This window comes from Choristoneura fumiferana, chromosome 3, assembly GCF_025370935.1.
Source record: "Choristoneura fumiferana chromosome 3, NRCan_CFum_1, whole genome shotgun sequence".
NCBI lineage: Eukaryota > Metazoa > Arthropoda > Insecta > Lepidoptera > Tortricidae > Choristoneura > Choristoneura fumiferana.
Window position 1 is genome coordinate 19,881,293 of NC_133474.1, and position 23,327 is coordinate 19,904,619.

A 23,327-nucleotide genomic window follows, 5' to 3' on the forward strand; every position below is an offset into this window, starting at 1 on the left:
CCTCTCAAAACAAACATCGCGCAAAAAGTAAACAATTAAAAGTAAAATACTAAAAATCCAAACGAAAATTCAAGATATTGTTAAATACTGTATGCGAGGAATACGATTAAAACGTGTAGTAAAAAACGTATTAAAATAGGAAACAAACTATCATTCAATGAATGGCTACACCCGAATACGTAGGAGTAGGGACGTCTATATGATCTTTATATAAGAAATCGTGTACCACTGATGAACGTTTCCACCAGTATGTCAGAGATTATTCTAAATTATTCAAAATTATATGTAATAAAGCAAAAGCAGCCCCATGTAACTAATAAAATAAGTCCTCTGATGATAAAATTAAAAAACAGTTGGAAAATTATAAATACTGAAACCGGTCGACGTAAAGAACGCAGAGTCCTCTATATCGTTAAAGATTAACAACGTATTAGAAACGGACGCGGTTAAAAGTAAGCTAACGAGTTAATACCTACTTCTCTAAAAATCCCCATCGAAACGACAAAATGTCTCGCGTCTTCCTCAAAGTTAGCTGAATCGCTCTTAAAACAAAATGTATCTATGCAAACTAAAGTAATTTTAAATTTACGCATGTCTCTCCCTGTGACATCATTAAGACTTTTAGATTATTTGAAAGTAAAAAAACGGAAGACTTGTGGGGCGTCTCAGTTAGGTTCTACATTCCATTTTAGATGTCGTTGCCTCCAACTTTAGCATTATATATTAATAGCTGTATAGATGAAGGCGTATTTCCAGATTTGATGAAATATAGTAAAGTAGTTCCTATTTTCAAATCAGGTGTAAAGATAATCCCTCTGATTATCGTCCTGTGTCCATCCTCTATCAGCGTTTAGCAAAAATTCGAAAAAAAAATAATGCTGACGCAAATGATCTTCGCATTTTAATACCATAAAAATCATGCATCCACAGCAGTCTGGATTCACAAAAGGCAGTCTACTACAGACGCGGGTCATAGTTAGTTAATTCATATTGCAAGCTTGGGAGGAATCACATGACGCTATGGTGTATTCTGCGACCTTCAAAAGCTTTGATTGTGTGGATCATGATACTTTAATTTTGAAGTTAAATTTTTATGGCATTCGTGGCCTCGCTTTAGAACTCATTAAATCTTACCTCACACAAAGAAAGCAAAAGGTAGCGATTAACGGAACGGTATCGGAGGGATCTGTGGTCGAAATGGAGTGCCTCAAGATCCATTCTTGCCCCATTCCTGTATCTTATTTATGTAAATGACCTTACTTATATGGTAAGCCAAAAGTCGGGTATATTTATGTTTGCTGACGACACGTCTTACTGTTCAAGGTTAGTAGAAAAGATACCGACTTCATTGAGCCCAATGAAACCTGTCCGTGATATCCGCATGGTTTGCTGCCAATAATTTTGTTACTAAATCCTAAGAGAAACTAAATGTATTAAATTCTCGTTGATAAATTCATCTAGCTCGAATTCAGTTTCTAATATAAAGTTAAATGGTCAAACTATTGAATTGTAAAATCAACAGTATTTTTAGGAATAACGCTCGATTCTAAACTACAGTGGGGACCTCACGTCACAGCAATCGCGGGTAGATTGAGCTCTGCTGCTTTTGCAGTTTGGAAAATACGGCAGCTAACCGATGTGGCGACGGCACGGTTGGTGTATTTTGCTTACTTTAATAGCATTATTTCGTACGGCCTTATTTTATGGGGATCTGCTGCAGACATTGAGTCAATTTTTATCTTACAAAGAGAGCAATTAGAGCAATTTATAATTTGAAGACGCGTGAATCTTTAAGATCTTTTTTAAGGAAAACAGATATCCTAACCCTGCCGTCGCTTTTTGTTTTTGAAATAATCATGTATGTTGAGGAAAACATATGTGATTTTCCCACTAACGTCGATAAGCCAAAGGCTACTAGAAACACAGGGAAGCTTAAAGTTCCATCTTACAGACTGGCTAAAACCAAAAAGTCTTTTCTGGGAATTGCATACGTTTTTATAATAAAATTCCAAAAAAATATTACAAATGAAACGGATACAAAATTCAGATCTATTGTCAAGAAGACATTAATATCAAGGCGTATTATAAGTTAATGATTATATCATGGACAGGATATTTGGAAATAATTCCGATCCGCATTAGCGATCCCTTCAAAAGCGAACCTACTGTGTTAAAAATAAAGTTGTGTTAAATACTTGTGATGTATACATATCATTTAATAATATTGTAAATCTGTTTTAAAAAAATATATATATACCTCGTTGAGTTCTTGCCGGATTCTTCTCAGCAGAGTTTTTTCCGAACCGGTGGTAGATTTTTCTTGACATTCATAAGTGCTTGTTATAGCCTAATTTGAATAAAGATATTTTAACTTTGACTTTGACTTTTGTAAAATATTACGATGCGTTACAGGGGGAGTGGGTGGTTCAAACAACGCGTACGGCACGGTTTTTTTAACAAGTCGATACTATAATGGGGTGCGAACCGTCACAAGATATAAAAATGAACGTTAGCTATAACACGCTACGCTTCGCTCCCGTTTTAGCCTTCTGAACCTAACTATCGATTCGCTTCTGCCCGGTTTCATCAATACTCGCTCGCTTTTCGCTCGCTCGCCGCCACATAATTAAACATTTACCATATTATCATGAGTGATATACCTAATGTATGTTATGTTAAAAGAAATTAGTCCATATATAAATCTTATACAAATTGAAGTTATATAAAAATAACGTTATATAATTTAAGCGTTTTCAAGAGATTTCTAAGAAGCTTATCGATGCACCGACCGGAAGAGCTGGCAGCTACCTCGCTCAAAGAATAGCCAGCGATTCAACGAGGAAATGCTGCCAGCATCTTCGCACAATGCCGATAGTTTAGTTTTTAATTTAGTTTAGTATTATTTCTGCGTTTTGATTTAACGTTCATTATATATCTTGTAAACGTTATTAATATGAAATTAGATATTTTGTATTATGTCTCGTGGGACGCACCCCATTATGGTATTTACTTGTTTAAAAACTGTGCCGTAACGCGTTGTTTGAACCTCATATAAAAGCTTTGAGCTCATATAAAGTGAGCGTATATATATTATGAATTATAAATAAGTTCTTACATTCTCGTATTACTTACCCATTATAATGTGCTGAAAACGGCTAAAGAAAAGCTAAATAAATTAAATAGAAATGGTCATTTTGGTGTTCCGTAACATTTAGGAGGGGGGAGGGGGTACAGAAAAATGTTACTTCGCGTTACATGGGGGGAGAGGGGGTCAAAAATTTTCAATAATTGCGTTACGTATTATTATTATTATATTAACTTTACGCCCCCTACACACAGATTTTCTTGACAGAGACAATGTTTACCAGGCAGTCAGAGAAATGTTACTCAAGTATGTGTTTTCGGTGAAAAACAAAAACAATGAATCATCAGTCACAGGACAAATCGCAATCATATTTTTGAAAGCGTAAACGCGTGCCGTCAGTTCGAAAGTTTAAAAATATTAATAAGCTGAAATCATGTGAGATGATACATCGCGCGAGACGCGGATGATACCTTCTCTTGGCTAAGAGGCCTGGACCGCTGCCCAGTCGATCACGAGAGCTCTGCTGTAAATACCTGACTGATGGGAAATGGCACGTTCGTAGGTATTGAGGTGTACCGCGAAATTATCCACTAATTTCTACTTTATTTCACACGGAAACAGACACAGATAAAGTTTGATTGCCTACGCGAATCGAAATAAGTGGCTTTTGACAGCTTAGCTTCGGTTTAGTTATGGCAATGGCAGTCTGAGGTTCTCAGAAAATCGAATCGATAATGCTAGCTTTTGCCCGTGGCTTCGCCCGCGTGGAATTCAGTTATCGCGCGCTGTTCCCTCGGAAACTGTGCATTTTTCCGGTATGTAAAATAACCTATATCACTCTATGGCACATAAGCTATATCTATGCCAAAAATCACGTCGATCGTCGCTCCGTTTCGACGTAAGGACGGACAAACATACAAACACACAAATACACACACTTTCGCATTTATAATATTAGATTAGTATTACTATGGATTATGTAATATGTGTCCCTTCGGGAGAAATAACAGTATACAATAATATAACACAATACTCCATCGTCGGTACTTCCGACGATACAACAATTTGTATTTCTATTCGTTTATATCTGCATTGAAACTACTAATAGAAGAAAACAAAGCTTTAGTCCATATTCTCCATAATATCTGCGACAAGCTCTTCATACATATTTTATTCTCATGATACATATTGAATACATTTTCTACGATTACATCGTAAATCTTCTCATTTTCTAAGCACCCTTTGCGTATCGGCTGGTGCGAATAAAATAAGAGAATTTAAAGTTTTAACTTTCACAGAGTTTCATGTTTACTATTTATGTGTAGGTAATAAAGAAGAGAGACTGCTAAAAAATTACTTGAAACGAGTTTTAATTTGCATTGTGTAGCAGGTAATTGTTTTACCTCAAAATTTATAATAAAATTCGCCTACTTAATTCATGTATGTTTAACACTTGTATAAATCGGCCCCGTATAAAGTGTGGCATTAATACGCGCCAACGAACCTTTACAGCGAATAATCCAAGAGACTTAAAGCTCGTAAAAAAACGTCATAAACCCTATGTGAAAAGTACAAAAGTCAAAAAGACTTATGTACCAACGTTTTAAATGGATTCGTATGATCTTTCTTTACTCTCGTAGCGTGTGTTGAAGATTTTCACGTACGACGAATGACATTTTCGAGAGCGAGAGTATGAAATTTTCGCAACGAGCTTAAGTCTTTAAATACCGCTATATGCTTCATCATCATCAATTTTCACGGGAATTACCAGCATTAACCTTTGGTGCTAAATGAAGTTTGCGTTAAAAAAGATGTCTCTTCGTTCCATTATCAATACAAACGTAGTCCTGGTCTCATTTGAAAACTAGGCAACAGAAGTAGATGAAATTTTGTAAGTATGGACTAGACGTAATTATCTATGCCTGTGGTTTTTCAGATTTTCATATAAATGTGTAATATCAGAATACAGGAGCTCAAAAGTTGTCAAAAAACAGATGTCAACTTTGCACGATAATTACATACTAATAATCAAAAAACACGCTAAGAGCTAATAAAGCTGAAGAGGTCGAAAGTCTGTACATGGAAGATATTCGAAAAAAAGTTGGCTGGGGATACTTAGAATCGATAACAGAACACGTTCCAACAGTTTTTAGAATTTTTGTCTGTTTGTCTGTTTATCTGTTTGTCGTTTATTTGACCGCGCATCACGTGAGAACGGCTGAACGGATTTTTATGCAAACTTTACTAATCTGACGAGAAAATCCCCGGCCAGGTTATAGGCTATAAAAATTCGACCCTTAGGGTATAAAAATTCAACCCTTAAAAGTGGAGGTAGCTACTACACTCAGAGTTAAGTTCCCACCTTCAAGTTTTCAAATACGTGCTATGACTATCAAGTACCCTGATAAATTAACAGATGGCGCTGAAATTAATAACGTTGTGATACGAGTAAGCAACTGAGGAAGGTTTTGCCAAATCCATCCATACTTTTACTTTTATATTTTATTATTTAATATTTAATTTATATATTATTATATTAATATTATAAATGCGAAAGTAGCTCTGTCTGTCTGTCTGTCTGTTACGCTTTCACGCCTAAACCGCTAAACCGATTTTGATGAAATTTGGTACAGAGATAGAATAGACCTTGGGAAAGAACATAGGCTATCTTTTATCGCGAAAAAGAGGCTTCAAGGGGTAGAAAGTTTATATGTGGAAGTTCGCCACTGTCGAAGATAAAACCATGAAACTTGGCATGTAGGCACTTAATAAGAAGTAAGTCGATATTTTGTTTGAGCTTTTTTGAATCTTTATTAAACTTGCCATTTTGGCACGTAAAAAGAGCTAAATAGATATTTGTACGCACGATTTTAAAAATTTCTTCCTATGAGGGGGTGAAATAGGGGATGAAACTTTATATGGAAGATCGTCATTGCCGAAGATAAATCGATGGTTCTGAATGAAACTTGGTATTTGGCACGTGATAGGAGATAAATAGATATACCTATGTTCGCGCGTTTTTAAAAAATTCTTCCTGTGGGGGGTGAAATAGGGGATGAAACTTTATATGGAAGATCATCATTGTCTAGATAAATCGATGGTTCTTTATGAAACTTGGCAGTTGGGTTACTTATAAGAATATAATAGATATTTGTTCAAGCGTTTTGAAAATGTTACCTGCGAGGGGATGTTAGCAGATGGGATGATTCAGTGTTAGCAGAGTCTTCTAAGCTCATAAGCAAAATGTACGGAATGTGGGGTCATTTTAGATGGCTTATTGACATAGACAGTTAGACATGAAAGATTATGATTTCAGATTTTTCTTATTTATTGTGCTACGAGTATAAGCCTAACCTTTATGCAAAATTCCAAGTTTCTATGACAGCCGGGAAGTACCCTATTACTTTTTTGTTAAGGCGATTTATATAGAAAAACATTTTTAACGACTGTAGCTTGATTGCCTTGACTTAGAGGTTTGATTTTTTCACAGCTTTTGGACTATTGACCTGAGTTTAGGGTTTTAATTCAACTCGATACCTATTCTCCCCGCGTTTAGGAGATAAAGTCTTGACAGACAGACTGACGGACGGACAGCAAAGTAATCCTGTAAGGGTCCATTTTTTCCTTTGAGGTATGGAACCCTAAAAAACATTTCTTCGGGCGCTTTTCAAATTTCGACCTATTTACTTTTTTTATATTGTAAACTTGAAAATATGAGGATGAAAAGTTGTTAAGGAATTCCAAACAAATTTACTGTAAGTATATTTATCAGAAATATGTGTTTAGTAAAAATGCCGTCTTTAATTATAACCTACCCTCCTAACTTGCAATAAAGGACGTAAGGTGTCAAGAGTTCACTATGAAGAATTTGTCCTGTTGTGTTGGCAGGGTAGAATACAGGTCGTATTGCTAAAATGTGGCTACCCGCAAAATATTTATGTTTTACCAAAGAACATGGATGGAAGGATGGATAGATGGAAGAACAAAAAAAAATAGTTAATATTTATAGCAATGTATTAAAATAGGTATTTTCGGTAAACCGTAGAAGTTTTCATGTACTATTATTGGCAGAATAGGTATCCTAAATAAATTAAATACTTCCCAAAGTTACTATCCACGCGGACGAAGTCGCGGGCAAAAGCTAGTAGAAAATATAATGAATACCTTGATTGTAAAATATCATTGATTTCTGTGTTATACTTTTCGTATAATATGGGGACAACGAAACCCAAAATTCAACTGCCCAAATCTTGAAAAGCCTACAGCTATCTAGATATACTATTAGCGGGAAGCGGAGAAGCGGGAGGGGATGTGTTAAAGAATTGTTGTATTCGACATTCAAAGGAAACAAAGCCAAATAATGGTAAAAACAATGAGGAATTATTTATTTTTGTACCTTAATTGTTTTAGGGCATGGACACGACTAAATAGGTATATTGAACGTAGTTGTATTAATATAACTCCGCTTTTGTATTTTTATTGAATAACAAAACATCATATTCAAAGTTGTTCATTCATTGGTTCCATTTGTTCATTCACTAGAATTTTGCGTTCATTCACTGGTGATTTTAATTTTTTTGCCTTAAATTGTGGTATATCTTAAAATTATGCTGTAATACTGTTAAAAAATGGTGATGTTAGCCAACTGGAGTAGTTGGTTTTGCTGTATGGCATTAAATACTTGTGATGTATAGATATCATTTAATAATATTGTAAACCTGTTTAAAAAAATATACCTCGTTGAGTTTCTTGCCGGATTCTTCTCAACAGAGGTTTTTCCGAACCGGTGGTAGATGTTTTTGACATTCATAAGTGCTTGTTATTGAATAAAGATATTTTGCCTTTGACTTTGACTTTATACAAAAAGTAATATTTTAAATAAACTGTGCTCAATTGTCTGAAATTAATTTTCAAAGTCGAAAATTAAATTCCTTAAGGGTTCATTCACTGGTACGCTTACCCTATTCTAAAGTCGCATAAGTAGATACATAACAGGTAGGTCAGTGTTCTTGGTCAACCCTTGTCAGATTTACGAGTATATCACGCCGAATAAAACAACATTAAAGAAGGGATACATGATAAATTTTATGACATTATGTTTATTTCTACGGCTTTTAATCCTATTTAATACTATAAAAAACCGGCCAAGAGCGTGTCGGACACGCCCGAAATAGGGTTCCGTAGCCTTTACGAAAAAATTAAGTAATATCTTTCTAAGAATTTCGTATTTTATACGGAATCATCCATAGTTTAGGTACATTTTATACCTTAGGCTGCTATTTACTCTTAAATTACTAATAAATGTCAAGAAAACTTAACCGTTATAGTTTTCTTTGTAAGTTTGATATACTTACTACCATCATGAATTTTCTCAAATTTTTCAACCCACCGGTTTAGATTTTAGAGGGGGGGGACGCTCGATTTTTATGAAAATTTGTACTTTAAAGTTGAATATTTTGCAAACAAATCCCTGAATCGAAAAATCGTTTTAGCAACCCCGTAATGGTTTTAAAAGACCTATCCAACGATATCAAACATTACAAGATTGGATGTGAAAAATAATCACCCCAACTACGTCTATGGGACGTACTCTAAAAAAAATTATTTTATATTTTTTATTGTACCTTTTTGTCGGCATAGTTTCCATATATATTCATGCAAAATTACAGCTTTCTAGCATTGATGGTCCCTGAGCAAAGCCGCGGACGGACAGACTGACATGGCGAAACTATAAGGGTTCCGTTTTTGCCATTTTGGCTACGGAACCGTAAAAAAATGCGAAAGAGAGTATTTGTTTGTTATGCTTTAGTGCCTAAAGTGCTAAGAGAAAGTTTGTGACCCTGAGAAAGATATAGGTAGGCTGCATTTCCGCCAAACATGCGCGAGGATGTGTTACGAAGAATGTGTGTTTCATGATCATGAACCATTAGAAACGCTTCGTACGACGACAACAAAGACCGAATGGCCAAGTAGTTAGAGAACCTGACTACGAATCTTGAGGTCCCGGGTTCGATTCCCGGCCGGGGCAGATATTTGTATGAATATACGAATGTTTGTTCTCGGGTCTTGGATGTTTAATATGTATTTAAGTATGTAGTATTTATCTATATAAGTATGTTTTCCGTTGCCTATAGTATCCATAGTGCAAGCTTTGTTTACTTTGGGACTCTTTAGGTAATTCTTTAGGTAACCTATTCTCCCAGAGCACATCTTTGGCGGAAACAGCTGACCGGGTCGCAGAAAAAGTCACGGGCAATAGCTAGAATATAATATTTTCAAAAACTTTGTCACTGGTATTTTAAAGCATGTCGTATAAATTGTATAAAACTTCTTTTGATTTATAGTCCGTTCAAGTTTGTACCTTGTCTGTTTTCATAGTAAAATGAGTGCGCTAGTTTCTTCGAGTGACAGCATGCCTGTAGCTTTACCTTCCTGTTTCCAGGGTTGCTGTAATTTATGCATAGTGTTTCCTATATTGTGAGAGAATTGACCCAACGAAATTAGTTTGTAATGAACCCGTTGATAGATAGCGATGTTGATTATCGTTTAAAACAATCCCTACCTACCTTTACCGAAGATGTTTCCCAACTTCGAAGGAACGTCGAACTTAAATGTCAATTAAACTTTGACACAAGGTTTACGTACCTTGTCGGGACAAATTTTACCTTTACAAGATCGGGAGTGTTAAATTTGAAGATACAGATTTAGCCTGAAACTCTATTAACGTTCGTAGAATTTCTGATGTCGCGCAGCCGTAGAAAAACTTATTTAATAGATATTATATTCTCTTACCTAATTTTTTCTGGTCTGTCTCGTTTACAAAGCAATCTCTGTTCATATTTTGGTACTAATCAAGTAATCATTTTTCTTAGAAAAAACATAGCACGGGATTTTGAAAATTTCTGCTTTTGGGCTTTTGGCTTTTGCACCCTTATGGGTGGTGGTTAGCCGCGGCTTTATACGCATAACTACTCCAAATATTTATTTCAGTTCCGACTAATAGATACCACATTTAATACGAGCCTGTCAATTACGATTTAGTTTTCCATCTATTGAGAGAGGAAGGATGGAAACGAAAATATCACGACCTGTCTCTTTATCGACCTCTCCGCCCTTCTTGTCTCCTAATTGCTGACCTTCCGGGGATTTTCTTTTCCAGGAAAAATTTCCTTTGTTTACACCTAAAGCAATGAGCATGGAGTAATCTATTTTGTTTATCTTCAATTACACTCCAATGATCTCCTCCTCTTAAACATTCTGGTACGTGGTTTGTTTTGAAAAACCGCTACTATAAAAATCAACTTTTGGACGAAGCTTTGTAGTCGATTTTTCCGAAGTCTTAATTTGTGCTGTACGTCTGCATGCCATTATAGATTTAAGTTCACCTTGTTCTGTATTGTGCGTGATTATGATTATAATAGGGTTAATTTTTGTCCACAGTCACGGAGAAGACCTGATAGTTACACCCTTCGCCCAGGTGCTAGCGAGTCTGCGCAGTGTTCGCAACAACTTTCTATCTCTCACCAACGTGCCAGTATCCAAGTAAGTATTAATAACAAAATAATTCATAAGAATACAAGTACAGCAAGCCATAATTTCTAATATGTAGGGAAAATTAGACTTCGTGTGAATGCCACAGTTTATTTTATTCTCATGTTCGTTTTTTTTATGTCAACGACTGAACGGCTCACACGAACATGTTTGTTGGAAACCAGCACCATACACTTCAATTTGTTTGATGTCGACTTTTTAATTGATCTACGTCTAGAATTGACAACAGATAGGAAACCGTATTATAACAATTAAGTTAAATGATTTCTCCCAAATTAGATTAATGTAAATCAGGATGTGACGAAACACCTACTCTAACAGTACTACTTACCTACAGGATGTAGGGGCTACAGTAGCATCTTAAATTGCTATATATAATCCGCTAGGATCTCTTCCAAAAATACACAGCTCAAAACTTATTTTACGATCAAAATCCTTTAAAATTGATCCTTGATTTACTGACGAAAGCAAACAACAATCAAGTTAATGGATACCAAAGTTTATGTTGAGCGAGCAAAGCCAATAAATAGGCAGCGCCGATTTATGAGATCTTTGCCACGTCCTTGAAGGATGAGAGAACAAATTGAATTTACCATGGAAATAAGTTGAGAGTTTTTGCATACATACTACAGATTGGATGTGTCAAGCTGTGTCCTCGGTACTTCTTGTATTTCAAATAAAATAGAATTCACGATCTCGTCATTTGAAGGGTGTGTCGCTTGGGTAATTGATGGATATGTACACAGACGAGCAAAGTTAACTAGTTAGTTTCCGTACAATATAGGTACTTAACTTATACAAGTGATTCCTCTTATTCTTCCTTTTCAGTTCATTATAAATTATCCGAATGAGTTATTGTAAAATAAATTGCACGCATTGCTATGCTGGATAGTTTAGCTCATGCTTTAATATAACGATTTTGATCTTTGGATTTAATGACATCTACCATTAAAACTAGATTTTTGTCAAAAATAATTAATAAGTCTGTCCTAGCAACTCCAGAACGAAGAAACCGTATTTCAAATAGAAACGTGTAATTACGTCTCCTGATGTAACAATTCGTATTCGTACGTTATATCAAAAGCCATATAAATTTTCAGCCGCTAAAGGTGGCGTATGTTTAATTAACTTGTCACATTTTGGGAAAATTGTGTAGGATACCGAAATTACCAGCAATTACTCGTCTTAATACTGCTATATACATGTAGACGGCATGACGACAACGAGCTTCACATTCTTTCCGCTGTTGCTGCCGTACATTTTGTCAGCGTTTGCTTAATTAAAAATCTTGGCTATGTCTGTATGTATGTATGTATGTATTCTAGACTTTCCTCGAGTTATTTTTAAAATTGTGTAAAATGTGAAATCAACTTTTCAAAGTACGTTTGTAGTATTTTTTATGATAGGGGGATCCCATTGGTCGGATGGCATCTGGCAGTCGGTTGGTAAACTGTGGATGAGACTAACACAGGACAAGGCAAAGTGGCGTGAAAATTAAGAGGCATTTGCCCAGCAGTGGGTAGATGTGGGATTTCTTTTTACAACATAAAAACTCGGGGAAAACACTAGTACAATACTGCTACACCTCAGGTCTTATGAACATCACTGTTGGATGCTTTGTGTTTATTTTCAAAATAATATCCACATAGATAATGAATTGAATTAGGCGTCTCTGCTATGAATTCAATGTAATAACTTTGCTACTCCACGGCCCCTGTTTTTTAATCTATCTAATTTCAATAATGTCAATTTAATAATTAATAAAGTTAGTAAGTAATTAATAAAACTTTATTCACACTTTAAATCAATATTGAATTTCAGTTTATTGAGCCATACTCATAATTATACCTAGTGCGTACTTACGTACATTACTTACAGTTAGTAATTACGTACAGTTGCATACATTACTTTATCTACATCGATATATTAAATCCTCTACCATGCGTTCAAGAACCACTGAGAATGACCTGTATTGCAACCAAAACTATTTCTGCCCCACGGGCCACGGCCACGAGCTCCTGCGCCTGCAGATGAAGCCCCGCCCGCCACCGCTCCAGTGCGGTAATGTTATACCTAGTGTCATCCACGAAGACGCGTGATTTTGTCAAAATTAGACATTAATGACATTGTAATAAGAACCACGGCACGCGTCATTGTGTACTCTATATAATACAATCTCCGAACAGATTAACAAGGGAAGTTAGCAAAAGACGCAATAGCCTTGATAATCAAAAATGTCAGACCAGCTACGTTAGTTGTCATAGTATGTAATTTAAATATTTTTTTTTTGGGATAATATAGTTCCATCGATCAGTGCAGTGCCAGTACCGAGGTCGGTTTTTGCTCTTGTACTCTAAAACTGTGCTATGGCATGCTTAAACGTATTTGACAGCAAGCTGATTAACTTATAGAAAGTATCTCTACCCTCTGGATACAGACTGAAGTCCTGAGTAGAGATCAGTCTCAGTGATGTTTAACATTGTTAGGCATCGTCCTAATAGAACGCGAATGCGCGATAATCGCGCGAGTACCTAAGCGATGCGACCATCGATTGTCAGTTAGGACACCTATTCGAGTTCAATATGTTTGATCGCGCGCACACCGATGGTCGCATCGCTTAGTTCGCGCGATGATCGCGCATCGCGTTCTATTAGGACGATGCCTAAATTATTGGATTAGATGAATATAAAAAAAATATGTTCCGAAGAATTAAATCGTAAATCAGTCATTTCTCCTTAAACTGTGGCGTTTGTAAATATGAGGCTTTGTACATACATTAATAGGTAAGAAACAGTCTAATCAGCACGTTCTATTTGTCTTTGTCTAAAGGGTAGAGACACTTAGTATACTTATTTTACACTTTTGCATTTCTAACGCGTTTATACAAATATGTAGTTGATGGTAACTGCTTAGTCAAGTAACATCTTATAAAGGGCTATTTCAGTGTTTTTTTCAAATAAATCTTCTATATGTGACCGTACTGTAATACCCAACTGTAAAGGGAAATGACGCAGTACACATCGCATTTAGACGCCTGTATCGGACAGGTAATTGCCTGCAACGATTTAAGCTGTAGTTAGAGCAATTATGTAACTTTTGTCAAAGGAACTGGTGATGGCTACATTGTAGGTCCATTAAAGTTATCAACGTGTTAGTTACGCCGAACGTATTCTGCGCATTATTTTTCTGAGCATCATGCAGTCTGGTCAAAGGCATCGCAAATCGCATCACGTGCAAAAGAAAGTGAGTTATCGTTATATTTTCTACAGTAAGCTCTGCTAGGTACGCTGGATAAGCTGCCACACAAAATGGCAGCTCTTTAGTGCCGGGTAGTGCACCCGCCGAGTGTCTCTGGAATGAAAATTGATAAAACTATTGAAGTTAACCGCCACTGACACTTTTCTCTGTGATTTTTAGTTTCTAAGTATAAGTAGCATGAGTAATTTAGCATGTTACGTGACAACATAATATCACCTGTATTAATATCTACCACAGTACAAAAATATCTGACACGTCCTTCCGGCCCTACAAAAAGAGTCGTATTAGATAGTTATACACGCTTTGTTGTGTCTGATATTGGTGCTGGTGACTGTACAGTCAAGGGCAAAAATATCGACACGGCCAAAGTTACAAAAATATGTATACACGGCTTTATGCACTTAACATTAAGACCGTGAATACATTTTTGCAACTCTGTACATAGGTACCTGCGGACCAGAATATCAGATACATACCATGCAAAATACCTCATACATTAACTTAAGACATTATTTATATTAAAATAACGTACGTTCATCAAAAAGACTCGTTAATACTTTAGAAGATTTAAATTAAGGAACAGATTATAACCAAGTTTTATTAAATTTGATTTTGTAGATATTCTAAAGTTTCTAATACTTTAGAAGATTTAAATTAAGGAACAGATTATAACCAAGTTTTATTAAATTTGATTTTGTAGATATTCTAAAGTTTCAAATATACTCAGCGGTACAAAAGGTGGTAGATTTTTTTTTTGACATTCATAAGTGTTTGTTACAGCCTAAATTGAATAAAGATATTTTGACTTTGACTTTGAAAATTTGGCCCACCAATTCTGCATACATTTGAGGGCCAGATTTTTTGCCGCTCAGTATATATAATATTACAACAAGTATTGTATAGGTACAAGTTTGTAATTAGAAATTAGGTAATGAGAGTAATTATGGTGTGCTTAAATGCTGTGTACAATAAAATTGTAATCGTGTTGTAGACATTCTCATGTTATTCTTGTAATATTTAAGTTGTGTTGTTGTTTACAATATGTAATTGTACCTAATTAATAAATAAATAAATAATTAAACTTTTATGACGTAGGTATTTGTTAGCAAAAATAATACAAATCCTGTTTATTGTTATTTTGCACTTTTACGTAACGCTTTATAAATTAAATCATTTGATCGTAATGGCAATACATGCTTTGTTTATTCCTCACAAGTGCAATAAATCTTTGTCAGATCTCTCGTCTGTGGTTATAGGTATGTACCACATATCATTGGTAGTTTCTGAACGTGTCTACGTCATCGGCGCGTGAGCAAGTGCAAGGTCGAATAACGTTGATGTACTCACAACACTGAGCTCAATCTGTGAACGGCATATTAAGTTACCCAGTGATTTAAATCTGATAGTTTGACGTTGCTGCGGTAGTCTAGTTGTCTGACTTAAGGTCTATCAAGAGGAGAATCATGGGTTCAAACCTATGCTCAGTGACCATGTAATAATGATATTACCAATAAAAGAGTATGAGTATGAGTATGACCTTCAGCATTTTTTCGAAATACGAGTACATGCGGGAAACCTTCGAGGACAGTGCAAATCCGCGTATCTACCGTATGTAAATACCGAGTATCTACGAAACATGTAGCTTTACATGTGATGGTTTTAACTTCGTATTTGTTTATTTCAACGAATTTTGTTTAAATATTGGAACTGGGCTGTACACGGAATTATTAAATGCTAGTTACGCAGATTTGTACTATACCCGACGAAACTTTTAGCAAATTATTAGCATTTTATATTATCATAGCAAATTTATATTTGCGAAGCAATGCAATGGTGCGTGTAAATTTCCCGATCCGTATTGGGCTCGCGTGAGGACTACAGCTCAGGTCCTCTCATTTTAAGAGGCGGTCTATGCTCAGCATTAACATGACGTTAAAATACTGTAACTATGTAATAAATTTAATTTCTATGCTTCATTGTCTTACTGTATCTCGATCGTAACTCTCATCAAGAGAGAATGGATGCCTGTACCCAAAACTTAATTATACATGACTGTTTAACATACAATGGCTCCGTTTTCACATATGCAACAGACAAGAAACTTGTCCCTGTCTCTGTCCCATGCAAATAGCGGACCTACTAGGTCTTAGCTAACTTACGAAGCAGCTATTATATAGAATATGACTATTATTTGCAATTAATTTGAATTTTGAATTTAATTAAATTATTTTAAAATACTTACGTCTAAAGTGCTGTTTATGTAGTGAAGATACAACTGAACACTTATGCTGCGTAAGGATTAGATAAGCAAGTGTCTGAGACGAATAACACAAGCGGCTCATCGGTAAAGTATTCATTATTACCGTTATAATTCTAAATTTGAATGAAAGTTGAAGATAAACGATTTGTTCAACGGAAATCTCAACTGAATTACGAGCACCTGATAGGATGTGTGAATGACACTGACAAAAACAGTTAGCACCTACCAACTACCGCACAACTATCGACATAAAAAATAAAAAATGTTGCCAGTGTAAAGAGACCATAGAGAAATATTCAAAAACGGGCGTTTAAAAAACTGCGCCCATCCGACTTGAGTTCGAATAAAATTCCAATGTCCTGTACTTGTTTGTCTGCTTCGACACTGGAATAACGCAGCGCCATCTACACCTAAACTAAAAATTGTTGCTCTCATGATCGTTTTTGCACGACATCTAGTGGGGAAGTTATAAACTGCTGACATTGCAATACTGCGCGCACGGTCACTATTTCAGTCTGCTTATATGTATATTAAAAATATCGTAAGATGCTACCAATATGTGCTAAATGCAACAAAGCTTTGCAAAATAAAGAAATACTTAAATGCTCAAAATGCAAGCAAGCTTATGACATACAATGTTCAGGTAGATCATCGAAGCTTTTCCAACTAATGTCAACTGAGAGAAAAAAAACATGGATATGCCAACCATGTCATTCCAGCTCAAGCGCTCCAAGCCAAGCCTTAACTAAGAAATCTGTCTTGATAAAAAATAATAATAAACAAAATATTAAACTAAAGAATAATAATATTAAGAGTCTGTCGCCCATATCTGGTACATCCATTGCAACACAGGAGCCTGAAAACAATTCTATGCAACAGTACGACTCCCCAACTGGATCAGCGTCCACTGAATCAATGTTGCGACCCGATAACCTGGAGGCGAAAAATATACCTAATCCATCTAGTAACTATCACACTGCTAATAGTACTCCGTCACGGGAGAATGTAACGCTAAGAAAAGCAATGCAAATCAAAAAATGTCAATTGCATAGATCATTATCGGACACTGAACTTACTGTACATAACTCCCTAGATTCCCTTGCGTCAAACGACTCTGATGACTTAGATGCTGAAACAATGTTGGAATCATATATTCAGAACAGAAGTCTCCCAGACATAAAAACAGACACTGAAGAGACACTCAGGGAATACAAAATACTTGTAAACAGTTTGGAGTTAAAATTGCAATCATCAGAACTTGAAATTCAAAATTTAATATTAGAAAATGGTACCCTAAAAGCTCAAATACAGGAAAATGAACAAACAATTAAAAAACTAACTCATATATGTACATCTACTTCTAAGAAATTAAAAAGTAAATTACCTAAAAAAGGGATAGAAAAAACAAAGTTAATACTTAACCAATCACAAAAAAATGAAATCGGCCATATAAATGCAAGTCCCTTTGATTCGTCGGACAACCGGTTACCGCGTGAGGAAGGTCCAGTGCAACAATATATCAGTAGCGGTTTGTAATTGTACTCCTGGAAAACATAATACTACCTCAACATCTACAGATAACAAGAAAAAAAATCGGTTGTGTATCCTAAGTAATCAGCGCAACACAAATATTCTGAAAGCCCTAAAAAACACCTTCGACTACGATGTTAAATACTGTCATTATGTTGTACCTAATGGTGGCGTGAGAGAGTTACTTACCAACTTAGATAACAAATTGAAAAATTTTACCATGAACGACTATTGTGTAATATTTATTGGGGAAAAGGATATAAAGGAAACTGAAAGTAATACTCAATTGGTCAATTATATTCGTAAATCTCTCCTGAATATTAAACATACCAATAAAATAATATGCCTCCCCACGTATATTTGTGGTGCATTAATATATAATTACAAAGCTGAAATTTTTGGAAACATGTTAGCGATGGACATGCAAAAAAATAATTACGCGTATCTATTTGACACCAACCGAGACCTAACTTTGGATATGTTCTCATACGACTCTGGCAGGATAAACAAATTTGGTATTCGAGCGGTATTTGAGTGCCTCAAAAATATTATGTTGCAGATCGACTATAACTCGAATAATATTAAGACTTTGACTCAGAATGTGTGTGATAACAATGATACTAATAATAATGCTAGTGATAATTTTGATGACGATAATTGTGGTGATAATAATAATTGTGATGATTATAATACCGATAATAATTCTGATAATGTGACCCATGATGAGCTTTTTCGTGAAGAATGAGTCTAATGCAATGCGTGTCCAGAATCTGCAACTGTTTCACCAGAACATTGCGGGGATACTTAATAAAAATGAACTGTTCGAAATAACTATCTCTGAGCTCTCTAAACAGATTGGTGAAATAGACTGTATATGTCTTAGTGAAACATTTATGAAACTTGGGTCTGAATGCAATTTAAAAATGTCGGGTTATAACCTGGCTGCATGCTTTTCAAGGAAACACCACCGGCGAGGTGGCACGTGCATACTGATAAGGCATGGATTGGAATATAAACCGCTCAAAATTACTAGCGAATTGTGTTCCCCATACTTTTTTGAATGCTGTGGAGTTGAATTGATCAATTACAACTTAATAATAATATGTGTCTATAGAATACCTAATTGTAAAACTGAGTTATTCATTCATAAGCTAAAGGCCTTATTCCACAAGTTGACATACAAAAAGAATAAAAGAATAATCGTTTGCGGGGATTGGAACATCGACATATTAAAGAATAACAATCAAACTAAAGAACTAAAATCTCTGCTTTTGAACTTTGGCTTGACAATTCACGTAAATTCACCTACTAGAAAAAAGTCTTGTATTGACTTGATAGCTACAAATTTGGATGTACCTAACGTAACATGCAGCATCCATAGCCTAGCCTTATCTGACCATGATACTGGGCAGTCTATATCATTTCAGATCCCACAATGCCATAAATATAAAAAACCAGTAAAAACCTATACTGAGAAAAGAAGAGATTATTGTCAACAAAATATAGACAAGTTCTGTAAGCATTTGTCCTGCTTAACTTTCAGTCAAGTGTATAAAGAAGTAGATTGCAATCTCGCATTCGAAGCGTTTCATGACCTAATCATTTTATTGTTTGACCTATGTTTTCCTATTATAAATGTTCAGGTGAAACAAAAACCCATAAAAAATAAGTGGATTACGAAGGGTTTAAGAAAATCTTGTCAAATATCACAAAGAAAATAGGAACAAGAAACATAATAAACAAAAGTATATAGCATATTCGAAGGTTTTAAAAAAGTGTATACTTAAATCACAACAACTAAATAATAATGTTTATATAGAAAACTCAAGACACAAGGGGAAAGCGGTGTGGGATGTAATAAAAAATAATATTAATTCGAATAACTTTAACAAATCAGAAATTAATAACATAAAAAAACAATGGCAAAACTTTTGACACGCCCACGAAAATTTGTGAACTATTTAACGATTTCTTTATTAATATCAATCAATCACAAGTGAAAAATGATAGTAACAATCAAAATGCACACATAGGATCAGTACGTGGTAGCATCTTTCTCTCACCTTTAGATCCGTCTGATATTGTGAAAATAATAAAGTCCTTAAAAGACACTAAATCAACTGGTTACGACCAACTTCCGACCAAAATAATAAAACAGTGCGCACCTCAAATTGCAGCACCTCTCAGTTATCTGGTCAATTTGTCATTTGAACAGGGCTGCTTTCCTGATCGATTAAAGCTGATAATTGTTAAACCACTCTTCAAAAAGGGTGACCCAAGTATACTTAATAACTACCGCCCTATCGCATTGATACCTATACTTTCGAAGATATTCGAAAAAGCTATGTATAGTCAAATTAATGGCTTCTTTGATAAAACAAATGTTATACATCCGCACCAATATGGTTTTAGAAAAGATAGCTCGACATCTCTTGCTTGTTTCTCCCTGATTAAATATATTACTGAATCACTCAACAATAAACAGTCCGTGTTAGCAATTCTCTTAGATATGAGTAAAGCTTTTGATTGTGTTTCTCATAATATTTTACTCTCGAAATTAGAAAGATATGGGATTAGAGGAAAAGCTAATGAGTGGATAAAAAGTTACTTGACTGGGCGAAAACAGTATACAGAGCTTACAAAGATAGTTAACAATAAGAGAAACACGTATACATCTTCAACGCAAACTAATATTTATGGCGTACCACAAGGTAGCGTTTTGGGTCCCCTCTTATTTTTGGCATATATCAATGACATGCCAAAAGTTCTTAAGCATTCATGTATTTTGTTTTGCGGATGATGCTACGCTAATTATTAGGAGTGAACATAAATGTGACCTAGAATTTGAAGCTACGAATGAGCTACATAAGGCCATAGAATGGCTGGAAAATAATAAGCTAAAACTAAATTTTGATAAACTAAAATGATCTTGTTCCAAACTCGTAATGCTGCCCGGATAAATATTAATGTCCATATTAATAATTCTCCCGTTCAGCTTGTGGACACGGCCACTTTCCTTGGTGTTACCCTTGACGAACATCTCAATTGGAGGGCGCATATTGAAAATGTATGTTCTAAACTAGACAGATTCGTGTTTGCATTACGACGCCTAAGGTCCGTAGCTTCAAGAGAAGCTACGTTATCTGCATATCATGGGTATGTCTCTTCCATACTACGATATGGGCTTATCATTTGGGGTAACAGTGCGGATGCCCAAAGAGCATTTGTAACACAAAAAAAATGTATTAGAGCTGTATATGGAGCCCAATATCTTGCACATTGTAAACCAATATTTCAGGAACTTAACATTCTCCATTGCCATGTCTTTTCATATTTGAAATAACTAAATTTGTCAAAAAGTACCCACAGTTTTTTCCACTGCATGACCAGATAATTAATAAAATTAACAGACCTAGCAGGAGACCGCTAAAATTGCATCAGCCTAGAAAAAACTTAAAATGTTTGGCATGAACGTATACTGCATGGCTATAAAGTTGTATAACAGAATACCTGAGGATTTTAAGATGGTACAAACACACCAATTTGAAAAGAGAATGTTTAAGTGGTTGCTTGATAAGTGCTTTTATTCAGTTGATGAATTTTTAAATAAGTAACAATTAATTTAGGCAAATTGTATTTTATTTTATAGATAAACAAAATAATGTATTTTTTTTCCTCTCTTCTTTCTTTCTGTTTATTATTAATAATGTTTTTTATTTATTTATTGTAAGATAGAATATAAACTGTAAAATATTTCTACGCCGATGACGCAGAATATGCTGAACTAACACTTTTTACTAACTTATATTGTACCATATTCTCAGAAATAAATAAATGATTGATTGATGATTGTATAATATATAGAAACTGAGCATACTCACTAAGTGCACTAGCACCTTAAGGCATTAGTCCACCGCAATTCGCTATAGACTATTTTCTAGCTCAAGAAACAACCTAGAGATATCGCTAGCTGTTCCCACTGCTGCCGAAAACTCTCTCTCCACTAGTTTATCGCAGAATTAAAGATCTATTTATTTATGTTTTGATGGGATATCATATCTCAGGAATAGTCCAGAGATGTCATGATTTTTAAAAATATGAGAGTAGATTTTTTTTAACTATTTCGTTTCATTATATTACGGGGCGACCTTTTATCGATTTATGAGAGGTCAATCATTTGCTTCTTTGCTTTTCCTTTTTTTTATTTGTAGAGAACCGCGTACAACTTTAATTTTACTTGCTTATAACTGTAGGTACCTACGTACAGAACGCTTAGTGCTCAAGTCATACTCGCACTTGACTTTTCAGTTTGCATGCTTGTTCAGTTTTCAGAAACAGATGAAGATAAACGTATGTAAGTTAACAGAAGCTTACTAAGTGTTTATGACAATGGAGTAATAAGTAGGTAAGTAAGTTGTCCTAACGCTCTGTCTAAATATGTAAATTAGTTTACCTATTATACAATATACAGACAGAGAAGCATAAAGTTCGTCTTCTGCTTTAAATTACTTGGACCTTCTCGAATACAGCTCTCAGACATATCTGTCTAATAACAATACCATTTACGTGCATATTTTTTACCATCATTTGTTGGTAAATTTCATGTTTTTTATAAATTAAAAATATCATCTGCTTTATTGGTCAATTACGCATATGATTTAATACAAAGGTCAGACGAAATAGTGTTTAAAGTCAGCAGTTTTTTCCAACCGGCAATTAGTTTAATTTGTTGTCTTAAATAAAAGAACACTGATGAAAAAAGACACAATTTAAAAGTTAAGACGTAAATACAAACCAAATAGCAACACGCCCGTACATCCATCGTCTTTGTAGCATTTGTACCGTAATTATGTATAATCAATTTTCAAGCTTTCAATTTATTAACGAACAAGAACAAAAACAAAATTCAATCATCTATAGGTACAGTACAGTACAAAGATTATGTTTCATCTTTAGGGTGGGACATTAAAAGTACTTACTTATTTTTAGTAACTTGGGTGGTTTTAAGGGTGTCTAGTTGGAATTCCACCACAGTTGCAGTATTCTAAGGGTAGAGGGAGTTAACTGTAGGGTATTGCAGCTTTGAGGCAATTCAAACTATTTTTACTAACTTAGGTGACATTAGGGATTGTTGGAATTGCCCCATAGTTGCAGTATTCGGTTCTACAATCTCACTAGAATTATAAATGCGAAAGTTTATAAGTCTGTTTGTTACTCCACCGATTTAGATGAAATTCGGTACACGGATAGTTTGAGTTACGGAGAAGGACATAGAATAGTTTTTATCCCGGGAAATGGAATAGTTCCCGCGGGGGAGCGATAAACGAATTCTATGCGGACGGAGTCGCGGATAACAGGCTAGTATCTAATAAGGGCTTAACTTATCTACATAAGGCTTTTTGGGCTGCAGCTCAGAGCCCGTGGACATAAAGGGCCCCCGAACCTTATCAGAAACATATTATATCATTATCTAACAGAGTTTTCGACAAAAGTAGCAATAACTACATCTGTAGGGTTTTTGTGGGGTAATTCAAACTATTCTTAGTTACTTTAGGTATGAATTGTTCTATAAGTAAAGGTTAACCAAAAATATACGACTATTGTCAAGAGGGCGCTATTGTTCTTATTTATATGGCAACAGTT

At 35.1% G+C, this 23,327-nt stretch overlaps 2 protein-coding genes across 2 annotated transcripts in view; one reads left to right on the forward strand and one right to left on the reverse strand.

Moving 5' to 3' along the window:
- Window positions 1–23,327, reverse strand: part of LOC141426885 (protein spire-like) — a gene marked incomplete at its 5' end in the record, with an annotated part of 250,088 nt that overhangs the window by 165,684 nt on the left and 61,077 nt on the right.
- LOC141426886 (uncharacterized) lies at window positions 16,131–19,368 on the forward strand. Its single transcript, XM_074086123.1, has one exon. The coding sequence runs from the start codon at window positions 16,701–16,703 to the stop codon at window positions 17,688–17,690; it is 990 nt and encodes a 329-aa protein (XP_073942224.1). The 5' UTR covers window positions 16,131–16,700; the 3' UTR covers window positions 17,691–19,368.